The sequence below is a fragment of the Netta rufina genome (genome assembly GCF_964035555.1).
Source record: "Netta rufina genome assembly, chromosome: Z".
Taxonomy (NCBI): domain Eukaryota; kingdom Metazoa; phylum Chordata; class Aves; order Anseriformes; family Anatidae; genus Netta; species Netta rufina.
The window spans coordinates 7344487-7366605 of record NC_140126.1 but is presented as its reverse complement, the minus strand read 5'-3'; the positions used below and the strand labels follow the sequence as shown (position 1 = coordinate 7366605).

General features: G+C 42.4%; 1 protein-coding gene across 1 annotated transcript in view; it reads left to right on the top strand.

Moving 5' to 3' along the window:
• The window catches only part of PDZD2 (PDZ domain containing 2), a gene marked incomplete at both ends in the record, with an annotated part of 133474 nt that extends 111355 nt beyond the window's left edge, over positions 1-22119 (top strand). Inside the window, 10 exons of the mRNA XM_084305802.1 lie at positions 885-988; positions 1771-1939; positions 3114-3904; positions 5094-5238; positions 7255-10816; positions 11483-11600; positions 14957-15058; positions 18207-18477; positions 20469-20603; positions 21953-22119. Of these exons, the coding sequence (XP_084161928.1) occupies positions 885-988; positions 1771-1939; positions 3114-3904; positions 5094-5238; positions 7255-10816; positions 11483-11600; positions 14957-15058; positions 18207-18477; positions 20469-20603; positions 21953-22119 (5564 nt within the window). The remainder of the gene's footprint in view (positions 1-884; positions 989-1770; positions 1940-3113; positions 3905-5093; positions 5239-7254; positions 10817-11482; positions 11601-14956; positions 15059-18206; positions 18478-20468; positions 20604-21952) is intronic.

Sequence of the window (22119 nt, the reverse complement as noted above, 5' to 3'; positions counted from 1 at the left end):
GACAAGTTTGGGGAATGCAATCATTCTGTCCACTGAAAAAATTTTGGCTAAAACATCTGTTTCAGATGAATCAACTATCTAGATGAATTCAGATGAATCTAGATGATTCAGATGAATCAACTACCTAACCCCAGCTTGCTTTGGGTTTTACTAGCCTGCCATGATCTGAAAGTAGGGGTGCCAAGAGGTGGTTGCCCTACCCCTGTAGGGAAAGGACAGGAAGAATCAACTCCATCTGGGTACACTTACCCATATGGATAGCAAAAAACAACAACAAAGAAGTATCAGTGTAACAGTTTGAAAAAGTCCAGATATTTTGTACACCACTATATGTTTTAATTTAATTTTAATCTTTGGGATCACATCAAAAAGTATTCTCTGGTATTTGTCTGTTTGCTGTTTATTTTTGAACTCCAGATTTAGCAGTTACTAAAATCTTACCAATGAAAGCAAACTTTTGGCAATGGCAAAGTGATCAGTAAGCTGATTTTCAGACAGAAATGTTAGCTTTGTAATTACCCTTATATCTGTGTCAGCTAAGACCTTTTTTTGTAGTAGACTTTGCTGTTGGCTGCTAATTTGTCTTCTGTGATTGCACCTAGTCAGCAGTGTGCTTCAGCAGGCGAGGGGGGCTGTCTCCTGCTCATCTTATGTTCATAGCTCAGTCCTGGGCCTGGCTGGAGTAATGTGTTTCTGTGATAATGTTTCACCTGATCTGAGGGAGAGCTTGGGAAATGTTAAATAAATCTCACTTTATGAAGGCAATTCAGATAACAAGTGGGATTAAGCGCAGCCCCTGGCTCAGATGGTGAATGAAGGGCTTGTTTGGATATATGGACCACAACTTCAATTTTTTTGGCAACTAACTAAACTGCGTCCAACAGGAGCTGTACAAAAAAGCCCGTCTCCTGGTGTGAAGGCCAAACAAGGAGAGACCTCATCTCCCCTCAGCTGGACGATGAAACGCTTCCTGGAGCCAGCAAGCCGGGTAAAAGGATTAGATGCAATACAAACAGTCTGCTTCAAATGCAGCTTTTACCGAGGCTCTCACTTGATCAGGGAGTTCAAAACCAAACCTCTGTGCTCTTTCCCTGTTGCATGGTCTCTGTAAAAGTGTTTGCTTCTTATGCCACGTGTTCAAATCATGACACTGGAGCTGTGAGCTCCCGTTTGCCTGCATGGCCATAACCTTTGGGAGCAATGTGCAGAGCACGGCAGAGAAAGCTGTGGGTTCCTACCTCCTGCCACCTCAAAGGCACCCCTGCTTTGCAGGAAGCTCCTGCTGATGCAGGAGTTAGTTAGCAGGAGAGATTTGAGCCTCTCAAGGCAGAAGGCTGAGTACTTGGTCTCTCTCCGTAGCTATTGCAGTGGAAAAGTCTCATTTTTTTCTGGGAAAGCCAGAGAAGCCATACAGTCTGTGCCCAGAAGTACAAACCCTGCCCTTCTCTCAGTGCGTAGGGTGTGTGAAGGGAAGTACAGAAGTGAGTGGTTTCATCCTTTGTTTGTGTGTTGAACCACATCTGCAAAGGAGTGGAATTTGGAATTTATTTATTTTTTATTATGTGGGCCAAAAGCATATTGACAGGCTGCATTTTAGCCATCAAAGTTTGACAGTTTGGTCCTCAATATACTGTCAATCCCTGTATTTTTAAAATTGGCCGTAAACTTCCTATGTTGAAATGGGTAATGTGAGTCAAAATTGTGGTGTTTGCATGCAGGAAGGGCTTTAAGCATTGTCAGTGACTGGTCACCAGCCTCGCTTTTTTTCAGCAGGGATCTGTCAGCTCCGAGGCAGAGCTTTCCCAGTACTTCTCACATGATGGTACAAGCCAGCTCCCATTCTCTGATGCTGTAACTGGCTCCTGTGATGAAGACCAACTCCGTCAGAAGAACAGGAACAGTTTGCTGGATGATGGCTCTCTTCTTCCTGGTAACCTGAGTAAGCGACAGAAATTTGTCTGGTCATTTGGTTAATGCAGGGAGAGTCACTGAGTGCTAGTTTGCTTTGTGGAAGAGCTATGGTGATTCCTGTGCTGGTAAGAAATGCCTCGCAGCATAGTGCAAGCTGGTGCTGATCATCTGAAATGCTGGAAGACGGAAGGGGTTTACAACAATGCACATAAACGCCTGTTTCCATGGTAGTTTGTCCAAATTGCTGCTCTGATTATGTGAGAATGACTTTATTTGATTGGCTTGGCCAATGCTAGATTGACAACACTGTCATTGCTGTTGTTTCTTTTTTTCCCAAATGGCATATGATCGTCTGATTGATTACATTTAAATTAAAGCGTCCTCAGCAACCCCAAATAAACAAATTCAAAATGTCACGTGTAGCAATGTAAAAACAATCAAATGTTCAACCTGACATCAGATACTTTGCATATGTATCTTTCTTCTCCCCATAGTAATTGAGTGAAAGAATCTTTCATTTCCTTATTGAGATGCACCTTATTTCAGATTCAAAGGATATTGTATTTATTCTCCCTTTCCTGTGCTTCTGAAGTAATCTGTCTTCTACTTACTTTTCTCTGGAAATTCATTATTTAATGCTGAAAAGCATTTTCATGGGTGGAGGGGGTGAACTTTCTATGTAGGAAGATGCAGTTCTTTCTAAGAAGGATGTGAAAAGGACTCTTAGGCTAATTAGACTTTAATTTGAAACTGATTGTCATGTGCTTGTATTTTTGTTTGAAAAAGCATTTCTCACTCACTGTAAATTGATCCAGGCAGTAGCATAGATTGAAGCAAGATGTGAAAGAAATTTTGTTGTTTAAAGTAAAATACACATGTGTATGTGCATCCCTTTCTTCTTTGGGTCATAGTCATAATTTAGAAATAAGCTTAAAATAGAACCAGATGTGCCATGAGCTGATTTCAGGAATTACCCATAAATTCTGGAGCTATCTGCCATTGCTCTTGCTGTGTATTTTAGCTAGAGGGAGGACATGAAAAACCTGCTTTTTGCTTTCTGAGGAGAGATTAAGCTTCCCTGCAAACAATGCCACATGTCCTCTGCTGCAGTCAGATGCATTAAAAAAACACTGATAAACGCAATTATAATATAACTTTCTTTTTTTTTCTTTTCTTTTCTTTTTTTTTTTTTTTTTTCCTAGCTGCTAGAGAAGCAGGACTGGCAAAAGCAAATGGTCTGTCTTCTCCAAACAGTGGGAGATCATCTGGTCCTCACAACAAGCATGTGGAGTCTGTCCGACCTGGCATCCTTAGCGATAGCCCCAAATCTTCCCGCAGCCCCTTTCATCGACAGAGGAGGGTTGTTTTTTATGATGGTGATGCTAGTGATGATGATGAAAGTTCCCATACACAAAGAAGCCAGAGGGTCAAGAGCCAGGAGGATGCTGGCATCGTCATTACAACGTCATCTGTAGAAATTGATGATGAGAGCCAGGACAGTGAGTCACCTAAATACATTAGCACAGAGACATCTTCCCCTGTTTTCAGCAACTCCGTGGAGTCTGCAGACAGCACACCAGAGCAAATTGACTCTCCTTTCTTCCCTATCATAGCATTTGACTACTCAAGTGTGCCTGAAGTTCGTCTCAGCAGCCTGAGTTTGAGGGAGCTCCGGGAAGCACAGCTGGAATCTAAGAGATCACCAAAACTGGAGCATAGAGCAGTCACGAGAGTGAAAAGCATGATGAGCACTGAGTGTCGAAGCCTTCAGAGACAGAGGATGGAGGAGCATGGCTCTTACAACAAGCCTGTTGCGAGGATGCTCCCACACAGCAAGAAATGTGAAGCACCTGATGGGACAGGCCAGTGCCAGGGTGAAATTGTCACCCTGGTTCGCAACGAGCATGAGTCATTTGGCCTGGATTTGGAAATCCAAGCCATGCCCTTAAAAGTTGTGGTCACAGGGCTGCGACCAGGTGGAGCAGCAGAAAGGGTAATTTTTTAGTTTGGATTGCCTTGTGATTTGTTTTCACTTTGCAGGGATTGTGATTAAAGAAGTGATCTGTTGAGAGTAAGTGCAAGGGACTTGTCTCTGCTGGACAAAAATTCTCACCCCATACTGTTCTGAAACGCCTGTTAAATTAAATGTTTCTGATTCAGAAGTGCACCCTGGCTGATTAAAAACAGAGAAAGTCAAGAGGCAGATGTTCTGAGATGGACTGATCCACACTCAGAGTTACAGCTTGGAGGGAGCATTGTTCTTTTGTTGTCTTTATTTTTACTAGAGGCAAACACAAGATAAGTAAGTCCTGGTGATATAGATGCTTATTAAGAGAGGAGCTACGTTGCAACTTAGAAAGTATTTTAAATCCCTCTCTATTATTTTATATGCGTGTATCCCTGTATTATACAAATCTGGTACTAGGAGGCCTCGTGCTGGCCTGGTTTGCCGAGAGGTGTGATACTACCAGTAATGCACTGATCTTCTTTGTCTCTTACTTGCTCTTATTAGTGTGGATACTGGCTTCATGCTGGACGTGGAATTGCTGACTTAGATGCAATGGTGCAGACATAGAAAGAATGATATTCTGGAGTACAAAATCACGTTGCATTTTTAATCTATTTAGGGGCCACTAGTGTAAGGAGGGGATGTATATCAGTAGTTCAGATTGGGCTGTAAAAGTTGGGGGTTTGGGTTCCGTTCCCACCTCTTTTTCTTATGTACTATGCAGTGTTAAGAAACGTACTTTGTTTTTTACCTTAAGAGCTTATTCCCTTTCCAACTGAATAATGTAGAAGAGTCCACTTAGTCCAGTGAGAGATTGTGACGAGGAATGTAATTCCTACATGAAACAGTTTCAGTCTTGAAGAAACCAGGTCTGATCCAGCCCAGTTCATTTAAATGAAAGAGGCTGTGTCCTCCATCCTGATACTGATCTCTCAGAGAACCCAGAAGCTCTTTTGACCTTCCTGTATGAGATTGATCATTAATTCCTCTCCTGGCAAAAGCACAGTCTGCTTTTTATTTATATGTTGGCAAACTGACAGTAGAGGTACCTGTGCTCTGCAGTGATTGAAATAGAGAATGTTAATAGCCATTAATTGCTTCTCTGCAATCTTTGCCCCTGTAGCAGGGCTTCTGAGGTGTATTTATAAATTCCTTGCATCTGTCATTGTATTAGGGATCCATGGGCAAGATGGCTGTAGGAGATGAGATTACCACCATCAACAGCATCCCAGTCAGTAAGATGACGTACGAGGAAATCTGCTTGCTTATGCAATGCCTTCCCACATCTGTAACCTTGGAGATCCAGAAAACAGCAGCAGGTAAGAGAATAGTTTGGCTTTTGTACCATTTATTCTAGGTACCACTAATAAAAACTGGATTGGTTCAGCTGGATTTGATCTGCTGCTGCCCCAGTTTCCACATCAATTCAGATTAAAAGACAGGGAATACCTTGTGTCTGTGTTGGTGAAGCAGGCAAAGCTCTTCATCACCAAACCAGGCTTCAGGGGTCCTCCCAAGCACCATGATGAGGGGGAGCAAACCTACTTCAGTGTCAAGTGTTCAAAGCTCCCATTTATTGTATGGTCCTCCTGCCAGCATTTGCATTGATCTGAGTCATTTCATGTGGAGCTGAAGCTAACCCAGCAGCAGCCCTGTTCTGGCAACCTATTTTACTACTCTGCCTCTTCAGTAAATACATTGACCCTTTATAATTACATGCATCTCTTTAAAGAGATTGACTTTAAGCAATATTTTTGTGAATGGACAGTAAGATAATAAGACCTTTTTTTTTTTGTTTGTTTTCATGTGTCAGAATTCTCCTAATATGCAGAAAAGCAGGGATAACTAGAATCTTATCAAAATGTTTATTTGCATGCTTCTTACAGAAAGTATTCTAGTTTGAATTGAAACATTTGATACCTCCTTAGTTTCTGCCCAGGGTTGATTTATGCTGCTACAGCAATATATGCTTCCCCACAGACTGTACAAATTACGTGGTGTGGAAATGAGTGTTTGAAAAAGAAAAGCATACTTTTCAAATTCAGGAAGAACATAATATTTTGCTTCATTCTAGCTTATGATCTCCTTCATGTACCTATTAATACCTGTGAGCCTAAATTGTTTCCAGATGCTTCAAACCTAGTTGTTCTTTAAGGAATTCCTGGCTTGGCAAAGAGTACTGTTCATATTTCCTTATTGCTCTGGCTTTTGCAGACTACTAGCAGAGGGGTAGGGGGACATCGGCACTTCTTTGTCAGGAAACTCTTCTACTTTCCCCTTCCCTTCGCCCTACCCCTATGGAAGAGAAGAGGGTCTCTTCAGTGGGTGGTCCAGCACAGGGAAGCAGGGCAGTACTTCAAATCATAACCTGTCTGCTTCAAAATGCTCTTTTGAGGTGTTTTCCTCTCTGTAGATTCCAAGATTTTGGACTTCTTAACATAGGTACCTAAGATAAGCAGTGTGAACAATTCTGTGGGTTTGTTCAAGGGTTAGAGAGATGTGCCGACATGTTTGAATGAACAGCAAAATATGCTGACTCTGTGAATACACCCCTCCTTCTCCATGCACTTTCTGGGCCTCATCAAGTAGTAATTAGCCTTAGGAAGACAGCTTGAATGGGAATGTGTGTCCCAGAAGTATAGGAAGGTGCCAACAAATGTTTGGGGTGGACTGGTGAAAATTAAGGAACTGGAGCAATGGGTTAGCCAGTATGTACTGTAGAGTAGCACTGACGGGGAGCTCAGTGCATTGTACAGGAGTGGGTTAAACATCTAAGTGAGGAAATGTCTGTACCAGGAATCCAGTAAAGCCCATGTGCTTGATATGTGTACAACATCACCCATGCACGTCACATCAAGCACCTGCAGGAGTGTTGAGAGGATCAGAGTCAAGGTGTTTATGCACAGCTTGTCACAGAGTTTGCTATGCCAGGACCTTGTGTACTCTGTGCAATCTATTGGAGACATCTTTGATCAAACAAGTAATGAGAAACAGTACTGCTCAGCCTGACTTACTGCACACAGACACTTTGGTAGTTGGCTGTTTGACTATTTAAATCTCAAAGATGAGAATTAAACAGATCATGACTACTCACCCTGGATGGGTGGATTCCTCACTCTCGTGTGCTACTCAAATACACAGACAGGGTTATGATTAATTGGGGTTGTAAATATCATTACAGAAGAGGAGGAGTGCAGTGCAAAAGGAAGACATCTAGTCTGAATACGTGGGTGTCTATTTTTATAGTAAAACCTGGTGATTTTGCATCACTTCCTATATCTGACAGGATTTTGCATTTCTTTTTTAACTTTTTTTTTTTTTTAATTGTGATGCAGCTGTCAGCAGATTTACAAACCTCATCCTGTCTCCAGCAGTAGACAGTCAAAATCAAGCTGATGTCAACAGCATCCTCTCGGTTGAGGAAGAACCGAGTGCTGGGAAGCGAGAAGGAGCAGGACTGCAAAACGCTGGCGGTGGCTGTGCGGTGGAGAGAGCAACACTGCCACCTGATGCCACAAGCAAAGATGTGCAGAAAGGTACCATGAGGAGCAGCCGTGCTGAGGACAGCACGGCCATCCCTGTCACCGATATCGATGATTTGCTCAGCCAAATGGGTGCTCCCGAGACCAGGCGCACCCCATCGCGAGCAGAAAGCCCCCTCCGAGAGGAGTACACCACAATGTGCTGCTGCGGGACCGACGAAGGCTGTCCCAGTTCTGAGCCAAGTCCAGCAAAGGAGGAGCAGCTGGAAAAAACTATGAATTGTGCAGCTAATGCACCACAAGGGGTTTTGGGGCTGTCTGTGTTGGACTCTATTAACACAGGCAAACTTTTTACTGTGAATAAAAACTCTTTAAATAACTACTCTAGGAATTTTAGCAGTTTAAGTGAGGATGAGTTGCCTACAGCAAACTGTCTGGATGGTAAGAGAAGCGACCCGTTTCCAAAGTCTATGTATGGGGCTGCAGAAGATTCTCACTCAGACACAGAGTCTGTCACAGAAATATTTGAGAGTACTGGTGATGTGTTGCTCGGGCCTTGCACTGCTGCTAATGTCCCTGCAGTCTGTCCTGTATTAGAGTCGGACGAGGAGCAAATTGAAATTTGTTGTGTGAATGATGAGCCACAAAAGCCTGCTCAAGAGGAGCATCTCAAGGCTGTGACAAGCTCATCCTCTCTGTCCCCACAGCACCCTCATGGTGGCAAAGTTTTGCAAAATGAAGGCTGTGCAATGTGTGGGTCACTGGAGACAAGCATCAACAAACTGGGCTTGGAAGATTGCAGTGGTCCCACTTCATGTCCTTCACAGTGTTCAGAAGTCTCTTCTGCTTCCCTGTGTTCTTCATCCTCTGTCTTCCTGCCAGAAAAAGACATCTTAAGGAATTCAGTTGATGCCCCTAAAGTTTACTCATTCCATAACAATGGTGCCTTAAGTACAGAAGAACAGACATGTTTGGGGAACAATAATGAAAATATAAAATGCTGTGAATCTGTTGAAGAGGAAGGGTCTCTGCACTGCAAAAATATAAGCTTTTCCTCTGCTAGAAATGTCAATGGCTTGGAGAACAACTTGCCTGAGAAAGAAGGATGTCATGAAGAACAGAGATCCAAATCTGAAAGTGAAACAGTGGTTGATGACTGTAATCACACTGTTACCTATTGCTTAGCAAAGAAAGAAACCAACTGTTTGTCCAACTTGTCTAAAACAGACAGCAATCACCTGAACACATCATCACCAAGAGCAATATCACTCAGGTCTCCCTTTCCCACTAGATCTAAAGATCCAAAGGCTAATGGAACTCATGACTTGCCAGGGAAAAATGAAAAAAATAGCTCTGTGACTTGCGGAAGAACTTCAAATGGCAAAGTCCAAAGCTCAGGCACAAATCACTGCAAAGGAGCTGCAATACCGCACAGCCCATTGTCACAGAAAAAATCCTGTCAGGAGTCTAAGGGAATAGCACAAAAAAGTATAATGGAAACCCTTTTAAATAGCCAGAAGGCCAAAGGAGGACCAAAGCTAAAAGGGTTCACTATCAAAAGCAAAGCAAAGACAAATTCAGATTCTTCTGGCATTAATTCTACCAAAATCAGTGGGGCTGATCAGAAAAGGGCTTTGGTTTCTCCACAGTTGTCCCCCAAACTCCTGGGGAAGAAAGCACCCTTGTCCCGTAACTCACCTACAAACCCAGATGCTGGCAAGAGCATTTCAGCAGCCTCAAGGACTCTGAAATCAGAGCTAGAAAATAAACCATCTCTGGTCATTTCTGAGGATTCACTTCTGCCTCTCCAAAATGGCACCAGCAGCCCAACAGCAAGCAGTGAAATGAAATGTGGTGGCTGTGGGGAGCTAACACACCTGCAGCAGGCATGGGGAAAGCCAAAAGAAAAACAAGTTTCCATGCAGTCTGCAGTGTGTCAGGGTAAGAGTGTTAAAGTGGACGATTTCAGAGCTGGAGATGGTCAGTCCAAAGCAGTTGTATCCCCTCAGGAGACAACAAAAGTCGAATACGTGAAAGGGAAAACTGAGAACCCTGGAGTAGGCCTGAACACAATCAAGAGCATCTATAGCGCAGATGATGTTAGGCAATTAGATCTGCAAAACATAGGGGCATCTGCTGGAGGCTCCTCTTCACTGAGGTACCCTGCAGAGCAGCCAGAGGGGCAGGAGATTCAGCGCACTTTCATCGAGGTGAAGCTTTCCTCCTCCGCCTCCTCTTCCTCCTCCTCTTCTGCCTCTTCCTCACCAGCACCCTTTTTGCAGCTGCCATTGCTAGAGAAAAATGAAGAGGTGAATGCAGAGGTGCGTCAGCTAACTGAGGAGATGGGGACCGCACAGTATTTCTCAAAAGTGGATGTTGCCAGAGATCGAAATCTCTATGGCTTGTCAAAACCTGTGACAAGGACTTACTCGATGCCAGCCCAGTTATCAGGTCACTTGAGGGAGGACTGCCATGCTGCAGAGATTCATCCTGTGCAGGGTTCCCAGGGCCATGCCACAGAGGAGAAATATCCCCAGGCAGTGACGAGTACATTAAAGATGGTTCATCTAAACCTGCCAAATGGCCAAAGTGGGAAGGAGCAGGCATACACCTCCAAAAGCACTCAGAGGATGCATGACACATCCCCCTCTGCCACTGACAGTACCTACTCTGCCACCGATAAGCTGAGGAGTTTTAGGAGAAATTACTACTACTATGAGCTAAACTGGCCACATGAACCTACCTCATCCTTCTCTGTCAAACAAAGGATCAAATCCTTCGAAAACCTGGCAAATTTTGACCGGCCTGTTGTGAAGGCCATTGATATACACTCATCCGTGAGGTCTCCCCTTGGCAGGAGGTCGTGTGGTGGGATGGCCACTGCAACCAGCCCCACAGACACGCCACGGGCTTTACGGCGCAGCTTGAGCTCCTATGGCAGCAGTCCAAGTCCAGCTGATACTATGGCCAAGTCTCCTGTGAGCACAGAGCCTACTTGTGCTGCAGAGGGTGGCGTAGGGGAAGGAAAGTCCCAAAGGAGTGAGGAAGGCAGTGCCAGGGTGGACTCAGCAGCCTTTCCAACCACAGCCTCGCAGGTGCGGCGCAGTCGAGGCCTGGGGCGGCCGCCATTGTCCCGTTCCAGGCTGCGGGAGCTGAGGGCCCTCAGCATGCCTGACCTGGACAAGCTGTGTGGCGAGGGCTTCTCGGGGCCACCACAGCCCGCGTGCTTCAAGACAGAGCTGGAAATCACACCCCGGAGAGCCCTCGGCTTGCCCAGCCGTAGTGACATGGCTGGGATGGGTGCCAGCAGCCCTCGGGACAGCAGCTCGGGAACACCAGGGTCTGCCTCAGATGATGATGTGCCCTGTGCTGGCTCTCTGGGTGGGGAGCACTCAGAAAACAGCTGGTCCCTCAGGTTGGTGTCTGCTTTGCTATTGCTGTTTCCATCAGCCATCTTTCTGCAGTGTTTCATTTCAGCCCTGCAAGGCTCTCCTGAAGCAGTGTGTGTTTCACTCAGCTTTGGCCCAGGACTCAATCCCCTCACTCTTCATGCTCCGTTGCATTTCGGAGCTGCTGCACTGCTGTTTGGTGACAGCCACACTTCTGTATGGGATGAAGTGCTTTATCCTGGCAGAGTCAAGCTTGTTTTATGTGACCCTTCCAGCTGGGTTCTTTTGGTTGTGTTTTGGCTGTGTTAGGGCACAGCAGTCGCTGCCTCCTGCCTGCCCTGGAGGGGAGGCTGTGTAGCGCTGGCTGCCAGCACAGCCTGTGGTGACAAACAAGCTTGTTGTCCTGCCAGATGCAGTCGTCAAAAGTAGCCGTCTCCTTATTGTGTTAATAACTATTACTAAAATCATTGGGAAGGGAGATGGGGAACAGAGTGATTTTCAGAGTTACTCTAAACTATCTCCTTTTCCCTTTGCCATTATCTCAGCATATGCCATTTCTTATCCATTTCCCAGATTTCTGCTTGTTCTGTCCTTTTATTGCTTACCCTAACACAAATTATACTGTACACCTGAAACATATCTCTACACCGTCTAAAAATACAGCACTATCTTTATTTTTCTATTCATTTTAGCTTGGATCAGCTGCTCGTCTCAAATCTGGACCAGCAAAAATTGCAAGCGGCTTTGTCAGCTGTAGTACCAAAATGTGATGTTGCCACTATGCTTCAGGATGTAAAGGCACAAGTAAAGGTAATAACCAGAAGATAAAACTAAATTATTGGCAGTAGTTTTAGGGGAGTTCTTAACGACAGGTAAAAATCTCTTCCAGACTGTTTCAGAGTTCCTCCATCAGTCCTGTTGTAGGTTACTGTTTGATGGTAGTTTTATTTCTGCAGTTTTTTGAATGCCTGCTATAAACCCATAATGTATTTCAGTGTTTTTTTTTGTTTGTTTGTTTGGTTGGTTGGTTGGTTTTGTATAAAAAAGGGTCTTGTTTGTCCAGTGTGAAAGCAGTTAAGAGCCACAATAAATAAACTGATTTTAAATGGAGAAGTATTTCTCCATTTCAGTCATTGTTACAGCTGAGAACCTCCTTGAATTGCCTATAATTGCACTACACAATTTAACTGTCCACCAACCATCATGGTCAGACCCACTTCACACACCACACAGGGAAGCTCTGCTCATTCTAGTAGTACACACCTTTTGCTTTAGCAAAAGGTCACAGAAATTGAACTTACCTTGTTTAACTCTTGTTGAACTGGTGGCTTGCAATGCCAGAACATGGCATCTGGAGGATTTGTAAGAGACCCCTGTGTGCTTTTAGTGCATTTCTGCAGGAACTAATTGCACCAAGGTAATCTGCTTCATTATCTGGTTGTATATAGAAGACCTCCAAAGTGAAATGATTGCCAGGATGTTCTTTTCTCTGTTTGCAGTGTTTGTGTTTTTGGGATACTTCCACATCCTTTTTAAATTAGAACTGAAGTTGATAAAATAATGACAGCACTGGAGGGAAAACTGCCATCTGGTCTGCATAACTGCTGGCCAAGTTACATTTAGAGTATTCCTGAGTCTTATTCACAAAGGTTGTATTTCATATATAGATCAGACTGAAAGGGAATGGGACCTCCCCAAAATACCCAGCTTAACCTCCTTCCATGGATAGCATAACTAAAGCTTGCAAGTCTCAAGAGCTTGGTGAGCCAAGAGGGTTTGATAGGTTTACAAAAGAATTTAAGATTGGATTGTACTTCTGGCCTAAAGTAATTAAGTGTTCTTTAAAGTGTTTTGCATGGGGTCTTGGAGAGATTATTTATTTATGCCACTTTTCAAAATCTGAGAACTCAAATATTTATAAAACTGAATGCTTTTTGGACTGAACTCCTTGTCTGCATAGTTTCTTATCCATGTTTAAGCCCAATATGGCACATACGCTGGAAAATTTTATGCTAGTTAAATACTGGATTTAAATGTACAATAGGACAATTCTTTATAGTTATGCAATTGATGAAAAATGAGATGGACTGCCCGATTTGGACTGAGAGCTTCCTCAGGAAGAATTTTTCATCTTTTGCTCTGAACTGGGCTGAATTTACTGCTAGTGTTTAATAAGTGTTGTAAAAAAAATAAAATAGTATATATATATATATAAAGACATTTTATTGATTAGATCTCTGTGACTGATGATCTTTGAATCTGATGAACACGCTAAATGGAAAGCTAAAGATTTGAGCTCTTTCCTTTTGCATTGCTTGTTTATTCTCAAATCCTAGGCAAGTTCCTTATGAGTTCTGAGATAATAAGTTGTCTGTGCATTGCAAGGAATAATTTGTGTTAACTTGCCTCATAGATGTGATTTGCAGTTATTGTGCTGGCTTTTCTCAAAGCCCAGCAGATAGCTGTGATCACTGGAGGCTTTTGCGCATCCTCTGTGTGTCTGAGTAAAGGAATAGGAATATGTTTGTTCCCAATATTACCTGTGCCTGCTGAGGACCAAATTTAAGAGCTGGGAAGGAAGGAAAGTCATCTTCTTAGGAACAGGAAGCCTGGGTTCAGACTGTTGTTGACTGTCCCCCCTGTTGACTGTTTAAGAATGTGGCTTCTTAAGCAAAAATGGTTGATTTAGTACTTAGTGGCCAAAGATGTGAGTGTTTGTTAACTGTAGCGCACTTTTTTAAAGGGGGCTAGCCTAGATACTTAACTATTATTTCTAGCCTAATGTGAAGCTGTTATCACTTGAGTAAGGAAGGTCTTGACTGCTACAGAGGACTGTGGACTAATGTCCTCATCCCAGACTGCTTCTCTCACCCCAAGTCCTGATGGATGAGTGGTGACATCAGTTTCTGACAGTGGCTCTGTGCTTTACAGGGATGCCTCTAATGCATAAAATTTTGTAGGACCATTATGTGTCAAAAACACGCACGGTAAAGCCAGGAATTTGAGTGTTGCTTCACCGAAACACAATAATAAACTGTAGTTCCCTGTGCCTCCTGCAATGAAATTAAAAGGCAAATGCTGAGTTAAAATGTTGAGTTTAGTGGGCTGAATATGTCATTTAATGCTAAATAGATTAAGAGGTTTGTTTCTAATGATATGCCATTAATTTTAGTGTTGGCAGATTCTGGAAATGACTGATGTTGGATAGGAGCCCAGGAAAAAGATCAGAGACCTGCTTTCCACTCCTTGCTTCTGGTGCTCCACCCCACAGGCAGTCACTATCCCCTTGCTCCAACAGATGCTTGCTTATAATCCCCCTTACATTGCAGCATCTGTAACAGTGTCTGGCTTTGTCCTGATAACTGTTCAGAAGACAGCACCACACTGCTGGATGGGACTGCTTCTCTCTCATTGCACAGCCTGTATTTTGGCAGCAGCTCATTGCTTCAGAGAAATCAGCTTCACACCTTCATTCTGATTTGGAGCCAAGCTTGGCCCTGGTGCAGACCAGGGACAATCCCTTTCCTGTGCTGTATGCTTCCATTTCCACAACATCACAGCTTAGTCCTGTTTGGATCACTAATGGACTCATCGCTTCCATTTCACAAGTGAAACAGTATTTCTTGCCGTCCCGTCTAACCTCCACAAGCTGCAATTAGTAATCATTGCCCCTTGCAACATTGGCAACGCTCTGAGAAAAGGTTGATGCCACTGCCCTCCATTATAACTGCCTTTCAACTCCTTTCAAAGGAGAAATTGGATAACAAATGTTAGTAATTTCCTGGAAAGTACAGTGCTTGGTCCAGAAATGTGCATTGGAACTATTCAGTTTTGACTGCAAAATGTCCAGCAAAGCAAAGTTGACTTCAGCCCATGTAAGTTAGGCTGCCCAAAGTATTATACTCTTCCACTGTCCTTATTTTGACTTTTCTTTCTAGCCTTTGACTGACTAAAGAAATCTTTGCAGTCACCTGAGTTCTGTATGGCTGCTGCTCTCTGAAGCAGGAAAAGAAATTCATATAACATCCCAGTTTTAATTCCTTTAGTTGCTTTTTTCACTTGCCATAGTCAAGAGTACTGGGAATTTGTGATTTGTGCAGGAACTTGATCTTTGTTTTTGTTTTTCTCCTCATTCCTCTTCTGTTCCACCCCTGTTTTTCTGCTAGAGCAAAGAAGATGCATACTTTGTAGTCTTGCGCAAAGAAGAAGGAGCTGGCCTGGGATTTAGTGTTGCTGGAGGAATAGATCTGGAACAGAAATCGGTCACAGTAAGTGATGACTGCAAGTCATCTTTTCTCAAAGCTCACTTTAAAGCATGCTGGTGATTAGATCAAGTGCTCGTTTATCAAGACTCACCGCAAGTCATTCCTAGTCATAAAAACAGTGTCTCTTGGAGGCGGCTGCATGCCATCTGCTACTGAAATCAGAGGGTGTCTGGGTAGTGTAATTTTTATTATTGGAGATGGATGCCAATTATGTTTTCAGTCTTTAAAAGTGTAACTAGTCTGTTATTGGATGGGAATAGCTAGGTCAAAATCTTATGCATATAAATAAAAATCTTCATGCAGTTGCAGTACATACAGCCTTTCAGGGGAAATATTAATTTCAAGCCCTTGAAAGTGAATTCCATGCAGCAAAACTTTTGAAGGTTTTTGCAGATCTTGAGAGTGACTGTTTTAGACCTCAGCAGGCATTCTGGATTTAGCTTCACAGATTTGTTCTGTGATTATTAAAAACTGTTGGATGTCAGTAAATGAGATTTTTGTTTGTGGATTTATTTTTTTTTAACATCTTATACAGCACTCTGAACCAAGAATACTAAATGGCGTTAAGCAACGTTGGTGTGTAAAAAGTGATAAAAAGCAGGTGAAACACTGCTCAAAAAGAGATCAATGAGACAGAAAAATCCCAGATGACTGGTGTCCTCTGGGACAATTTCTTTGCACAGGATATGCTTTTAAATTCTGCCCTGAAAGAGAGAGATCCATTAAGTGCTGAGATTAGAAGAAGGATATGTCCTCAGTCTTCAGAGACTGCAGCAACCCGTGCAGGAATGTTCTGGTATTTGTTCTTAGACAAGACCAGTATAAATAAATGTATTTTACATTAAGTGGTCATTGAGTTAGAACACAGTCACAGTCTAAAGACTAGACTCTCTTGCTACCAAGGTTGAATTCCCTGTCTCTGGTCCAAACTTTTTCTTCTGTGATGACAGATTCGGCAGTTGTGAGCAAGGGATAAGCTCAAGAGCATCCCACCCAGGAGAGCTCCTCACCTAAAGACTTGGATGCTACCTAAAAATACAGTCTTGAGCTCTCTCAGATTGAGTAGCTGATGAAGCCTTTCTCCTGAATGTTACTACGCGTGAGAACAAAAGAACATCAAGAGCTACCGCTCTTGGTTCAGCATGAATAAAGCATGATTTCTGGGTGGGTCTCTTGGGGAACCTTGTAATGTCCTTAACCTCCTGGGATTGCAGCTGGATTTAGGTTTGGCATTGGGTGCTGTTCTGCCTTCACTTGGGTGCAGGAATAGAAATGCCTAGAGAGATTCGAAGTAGCTGAGGAGTTTGGGCACATGAGGGAAGGCAGAAGTTGTTTTGAATGTCACCTGTATATTCCACTTACCTCTTGTGTTTGGATAGCTACGTCTGTCATTTGTTATTGAAGCTGTCATTCCAGCTCTGAATGCCTGCTTAGACTGGCTGGAAATTTTTTCTTAGACTTGGAGGATTGTGGCAGGTGCCTCTCAGCCCAGCCCGGCAATGAGAGGGAATAGGAGCCAAAAGGCTTCTGACTCCCTGCTGTTGGTCTGGGTATACAGGAGAAGTTCCTAGAGAAAATGTCATGCAGAATGGTGTCCACAGATGTGCTGCTTTGAACCTTTGGTCCAGTGGACCTCGAACTGTGTGCATGGGAAGTGGTATTCCAACTGCTAAAATTACAGTGCCTGGTGGGCAAGTCTTTAAATATCAGGCCTTGACCCATTTAGTCAGTCCCATTCTGTAAATGGCAGCCAAACAAATCTCAGCTGCACTCACAGGAGTTTATTTAAAGTTTAATCCACTCTGAATAGAGCAATTTGTTTACTCTAGGAAAGATGAATTTTCAGCCACTAAATCACCCTTTTGCATCTATTCACATATGGTATTTGATCAGACAAATAGAGATGAGCAATTAAACATTGTATAGCTGCAGCAAGTCAGAGCATTTATGTGCACAGATGCTGTGCACCACTTAAAAGGCTATTTGAAAACTGCACAGGATTCCAGTCAGTGGGAGTCTGGGGAGTCAGATTCACAGCACGATGTTATTGAGTTTGCTGTAGCATGCATATCAAGGTAAAGTGTATATCATTTGATGTTTTTTAATTGAAGACAAGCACAAACACAGGCTGGGTGCAGAATGGATTAGAAACAGCTCTGAGGAGAAGGACCTGGGGACGTTGGTTTGATGAGAAGCTCAACACAAGCTGTCAGTGTGTGCTTGCAGCCCAGAAATCCAGCCATGTCCTGGGCTGCACCAAAAGCAGCGTTGGCAGCAGGATGAGGGAGGGAGTTGTCCCACTCTGCTCTACTCTTGTGAGACCCCACCTGGAGTCCTGCACCCAGCTCTGGGGCTCCCAGAACAAGAAGGACATGAAGTGAGTTCAGACGAGGCCACATGGATGCTCAGAGGGCTGGAGTACCTCTGCTGTGGAGAGAGGCTGAGGGAGCCTGGAGAAGAGAAGGCTGTGGGGAGACCTTATAGCAGCCTTCCAGTACCTAAAGGGGGCCTGCAGGAAAGCTGGAGAGGGACTCTGTCGTGGAGTGAAGTCATAGGACAAGAAGTAATGGCTTTAAACTAAAATAGAGGAGATTTAGGTTAGATGTTAGGAGGAAATTCTTCACTCAGAGGGTGGTGAGGCCCTGGCACAGGCTGCCCAGAGAAGCTGTGGCTGCCCCATCCCTGGCAGTGCTCAAGGCCAGGCTGGATGGGGCTTTGAGCAACCTGGTCAGGTGGGTGGTATGTCCCTGCCCATGGCAGGGGGTTGGAGCTAGATGGTCTTTAAGGTCCCTCCCAACCCCACACATTCTGTGATTCTAAAACCTTTGAGGAATTCAGAAAAAAAACATATAAGTGGTTTGTGATACTACATTCCCTAGCTGGTTTTGGTTGTCTTTGGCTGTTATTGCATGGTCAGTTCTAAGCATCTTTTCCTCTGCTTTTTCCTCGTAACTAACTGCAGTTTTTATCCAGTCACCTAGGCCTTAGTATTTGAGGCTGTTTGTTGAACCAACTGCTGTGTGCCTGATATCCAGACAGTGAGCAGTGATTGCAAACTTTGATAGTAGGGACTCGATGTTCACCTTGGCATGTAGAGTGTTATGGGTACTCATGAGGTTGATACGTCCCTAAGTTCAAATCCTTCTTGTAGGTCCACAGAGTGTTTTCCAAAGGAGTGGCATCTCAGGAAGGGACTATTCATCGAGGAGATCTTGTTCTGTCCATCAACGGCAAGTCTCTTGCGAGCTCAGTCCATGGGGATGTCCTGAATGCTCTCCATCAGGCGAGACTACACAAATATGCGGTCATTGTTATCCAGAAGGAAAAAGACAAAGCAAACAATTCCTCCAGACTTGAGATATCAGCTACTGGCAGAAAATGTGTGGGGTCTGGAAAGAATGTTTCCATGGAAATAGGAACAGGTATGATCTTTGTCCAAGAACACTTGGAAGGATTCCCTTGCAGAGCAGACTGAAAGGGAAAATGTCCATGTGTTTTAGATTAAAAGCATCTGTGCCTTATGTGGTTGAAGGGAGCAAATTAAATTACCTTTAATTTTTATTTGTTCTCTTTGGAGCCCAAATGCAATTTTCTTTTTCATTGCTGTTGTATTTTTGTTTTAAATATTATAACTAGGCAGAAAGTTAGAAGGACATCTAGGGCCTAATCCAATTTCTATTAAAGTTAGTGATGCCATATATTTTTCCAATCCATGATAAATTCCTTTAAAATAATAGTTTGTGCAAGAAAACAAACAACCAAAAAAAAAAAAATCTCAAAACTAAAACCTGTAGTTTGTTATCCATAGAGACTGTCCTTGCTCTTTGTAATAGAAGATTTCATACTATTTCTACTAAAAACAGATGAACAAATGACTTTGGTATTACAGTAAAATGAGCTAAGTCAAATTCAAGGCAGCCATCCCATAGAAAACTAGGAATAAATGGGTTAAGTGGCTATCAGTGAAAATACAAGCTCCTATTTGAGAACAGGGCAACATTTTAATGCGCTTGAGAGATCCATTTGTAGCACCCCAAATTTTTGTAGAATTAAGGCACAAAACCCTTTAGTACCTGTCTGAACATATACATGTATATGTATATACATGCTGCATGAGGAGCACAGGATTGACCTGTGATGGTTGTTTCCATCCTGAAGCAATGCCGTGTCCCTGGGATGGAGCAGGCAGTGGTCACAGCTGATTTTCAGAGACCTGGTGAAGCAGCTTCCCCTGCCTTTCTGGGTAGTACTGGGCACTCAGCTCAGAGCACCCTGAAAACAGGAAAAAAAAGCTGCTGCTCCTGTATTTTGAACCCATTGGCCATGGTCTTTATAGTTTTCTTTCTTTCTTTTTTTTTTTTTTTTTTTTTTTTTTTTTTCCCCTTCCATTGCTGTTTTTATTATCTTATGGTTTCACAGGATTTTATAGGACAGTTTTATAATACAGATAAAAGAAAGAGGAAGGCACTCTGTAAATGGATCAGCCTTTCAGTAATTGCTCCCATGGATGTAATATAAGTAATTCAGAATCCCTTTCTACCCTAATCAATGATACATCCTGCACATTGGCAATGTAGATTGTTGGCTGCAGACACTAGGTGGCAACATTGTCTCACAAATAATAGCGTTGGGTTATTAAGGACGCGTTTCCATCCTGTGAAGCAAAGCACATTTTCATATATTTTAGATGACATTTGAGGTAATGATAACACTAATTTGTGATATTGCAGATTGCAGAATTTTTACATTCACATGAGGCAAAGAGGGTCCTGTTTCCCAAAACTATAGACTTATTTGCTCCTAAGCAAAATTGTAATTTATGTCAACTACATTATTATTGCATTTTAAAAACATCTGATAATTAGGAGTCAGCATAAGAATATTGGTAATTATAATTATTTCCAGACATATGAGACCAGAAACAATTATTCACACTAATGAGCGGTTACAGACTCTCCCTGAAGAGGATGGAACACATTTGTTTAATGTAATGTCTCACTTATTACTGTTATTTTAAAAGATGTAATCCATTGGATAATGAAGTAGAAACAAATAAAAGAAAACGAAACATTCTCCACACTATTTTTAATAATTTTTTTTCAATTCTTTTGTTGACGTTTAGAGGCTTTACTAAGTTCAATTTTAATTTTGCCCACAAAAATTCAATGACAGGTTTTTGTTGAATATGCAAAATGAAAATGTCTCTGTGCATAAATACATTTTGAACCATCAGCCCTTCACAGCTGCGATAATACGCATTCACTTTTGAGAAACTGGGTGACAACACATTCTAGTTTGTATATAAACTGAACTCTGATTTTCTTTGTCACTGCAGCAAAAACAAACCCAGCCAAACCCAACTTGCAATTTACTGTTAGCTGCATAACAAGATGCTGTGTGTATTCTGTCACAGATCCAAACCTGGACATGAATGATGTCATCTGTGTCGAATTACTGAAAACCTCTGCTGGCTTGGGATTCAGTCTTGATGGTGGAAAAGCTTCCATTGCTGGAGACAAGCCCTTGCTTGTAAAAAGAATATTTAAAGGTACTACAAATACAGTAGATATTATCCCAGTTTTCCTTGTGTGTATCATGTAGACATTTTAATTCTTGAATTTAGTTTTTTGAAATGAGGGTGGTTTTTTGTGTCTTCCATTTATTACCACTTACTAACCAAAGTGATCATTAGAAAAAAGCACTCCTGGGAACGGGTAGGGATTGCATCTGCTAGTAAATGTTTGTTCAGCAGTCTGATTTACTAAATATGATGCGTTTCCTTTCTAGGCTTGTCTGCTATTGTAGGCATTAAGTTATAGCAGCAATACAGTATGTAGCGGGTTTGAGAAATTCAAGTCTTATCTGATTCTCTTTTCTGAGAGAAACACAAAGGAGATAATCGGTGTGGTTTCAAAACACCCTCCTGCATTATACCCATTTATTAATTTTATTTTTTCTGTCTTTTTTAATTTTCTTTGAAATCAGTATTAGCTACTTTTGAATGCTTTGTTTGTCAGCAGGTGGCTAAACTTAGAGAAATTGTGTATAGAAAGGAAGCCAAAGCCAAAACTATGCTGATTTTTATCTGGCTTAGTCTGGTATTCAGTTAAGTGAAAAATGTAGCACTTTCTAAAAGAAGCTGAGACTCTCAATGAAGCTGTGGGTGATCAGCATTTTTATGGGATTACTTTCCAGAGATATATTCCTTCTTTAAGGAAAAAAAAAAAAAAAAGGTGTTTCCTGAATTGCTTATCAATTTCTCTGCATGTGTTTTTCTCCTGTTTCAAAATGATTCTTAGAGTGAATGGCATGCTTAATTTTTGAGATCATTAATTTATATCCTTAGATACAGTCTTTTTTCACCTCCTCTCCCCACGATGGCTGATTTTGCAAGTTAAATTATCATTACAGAAGACTTACTTTTATCAGCAGTGAAGGGTGTGCCTCACTGTAGGGGTTATTCCTGTGTCTGGTGTCTTTGTCCAAAGTTTGATTTGTCTGTCCGTGTTACCTAGATTTTATAATCTGCTGCATTATCTGCTTCTTAACATGTTAAAATTCCATTAGAGAAAATGCATCCATGCTGCATACCACCTGTATATTTCCTTTGTTGATCACATTTTCTTAGAGCTATAGAGTAAACAGAAAGCATCTTTCACACATCTGTGCTGCTTCCTTCATAAACAGAGTTTTATTCTGAGAAAAAGGGTTTCTCTTGGTTAAAATAACATTTTCTCTGAGAGGCAGCATGGGGTTAGATTTCCAGAGCTGAGCTGAACACAAATGGCTTGTATTGAAATTACCACTGCTAGAAGAATGGTTTATTTGCTATTCATCACAATGGAAAGCAATTTTTTCTTTTTCTTCTCACTCACTTTTTCCTCTTCTTGCTCCTAGGTGGTGCTGCAGAGCAAGCTGGAAACATAGAATCTGGAGATGAAATTCTTGCTGTTAGTGGAAAATCATTACTTGGCCTCATGCATTACGATGCCTGGAACATTATTAAATCTGTGCCAGAGGGCCCTGTTCAATTACTAATCAGAAAACCCAGGACGTCGGTATGA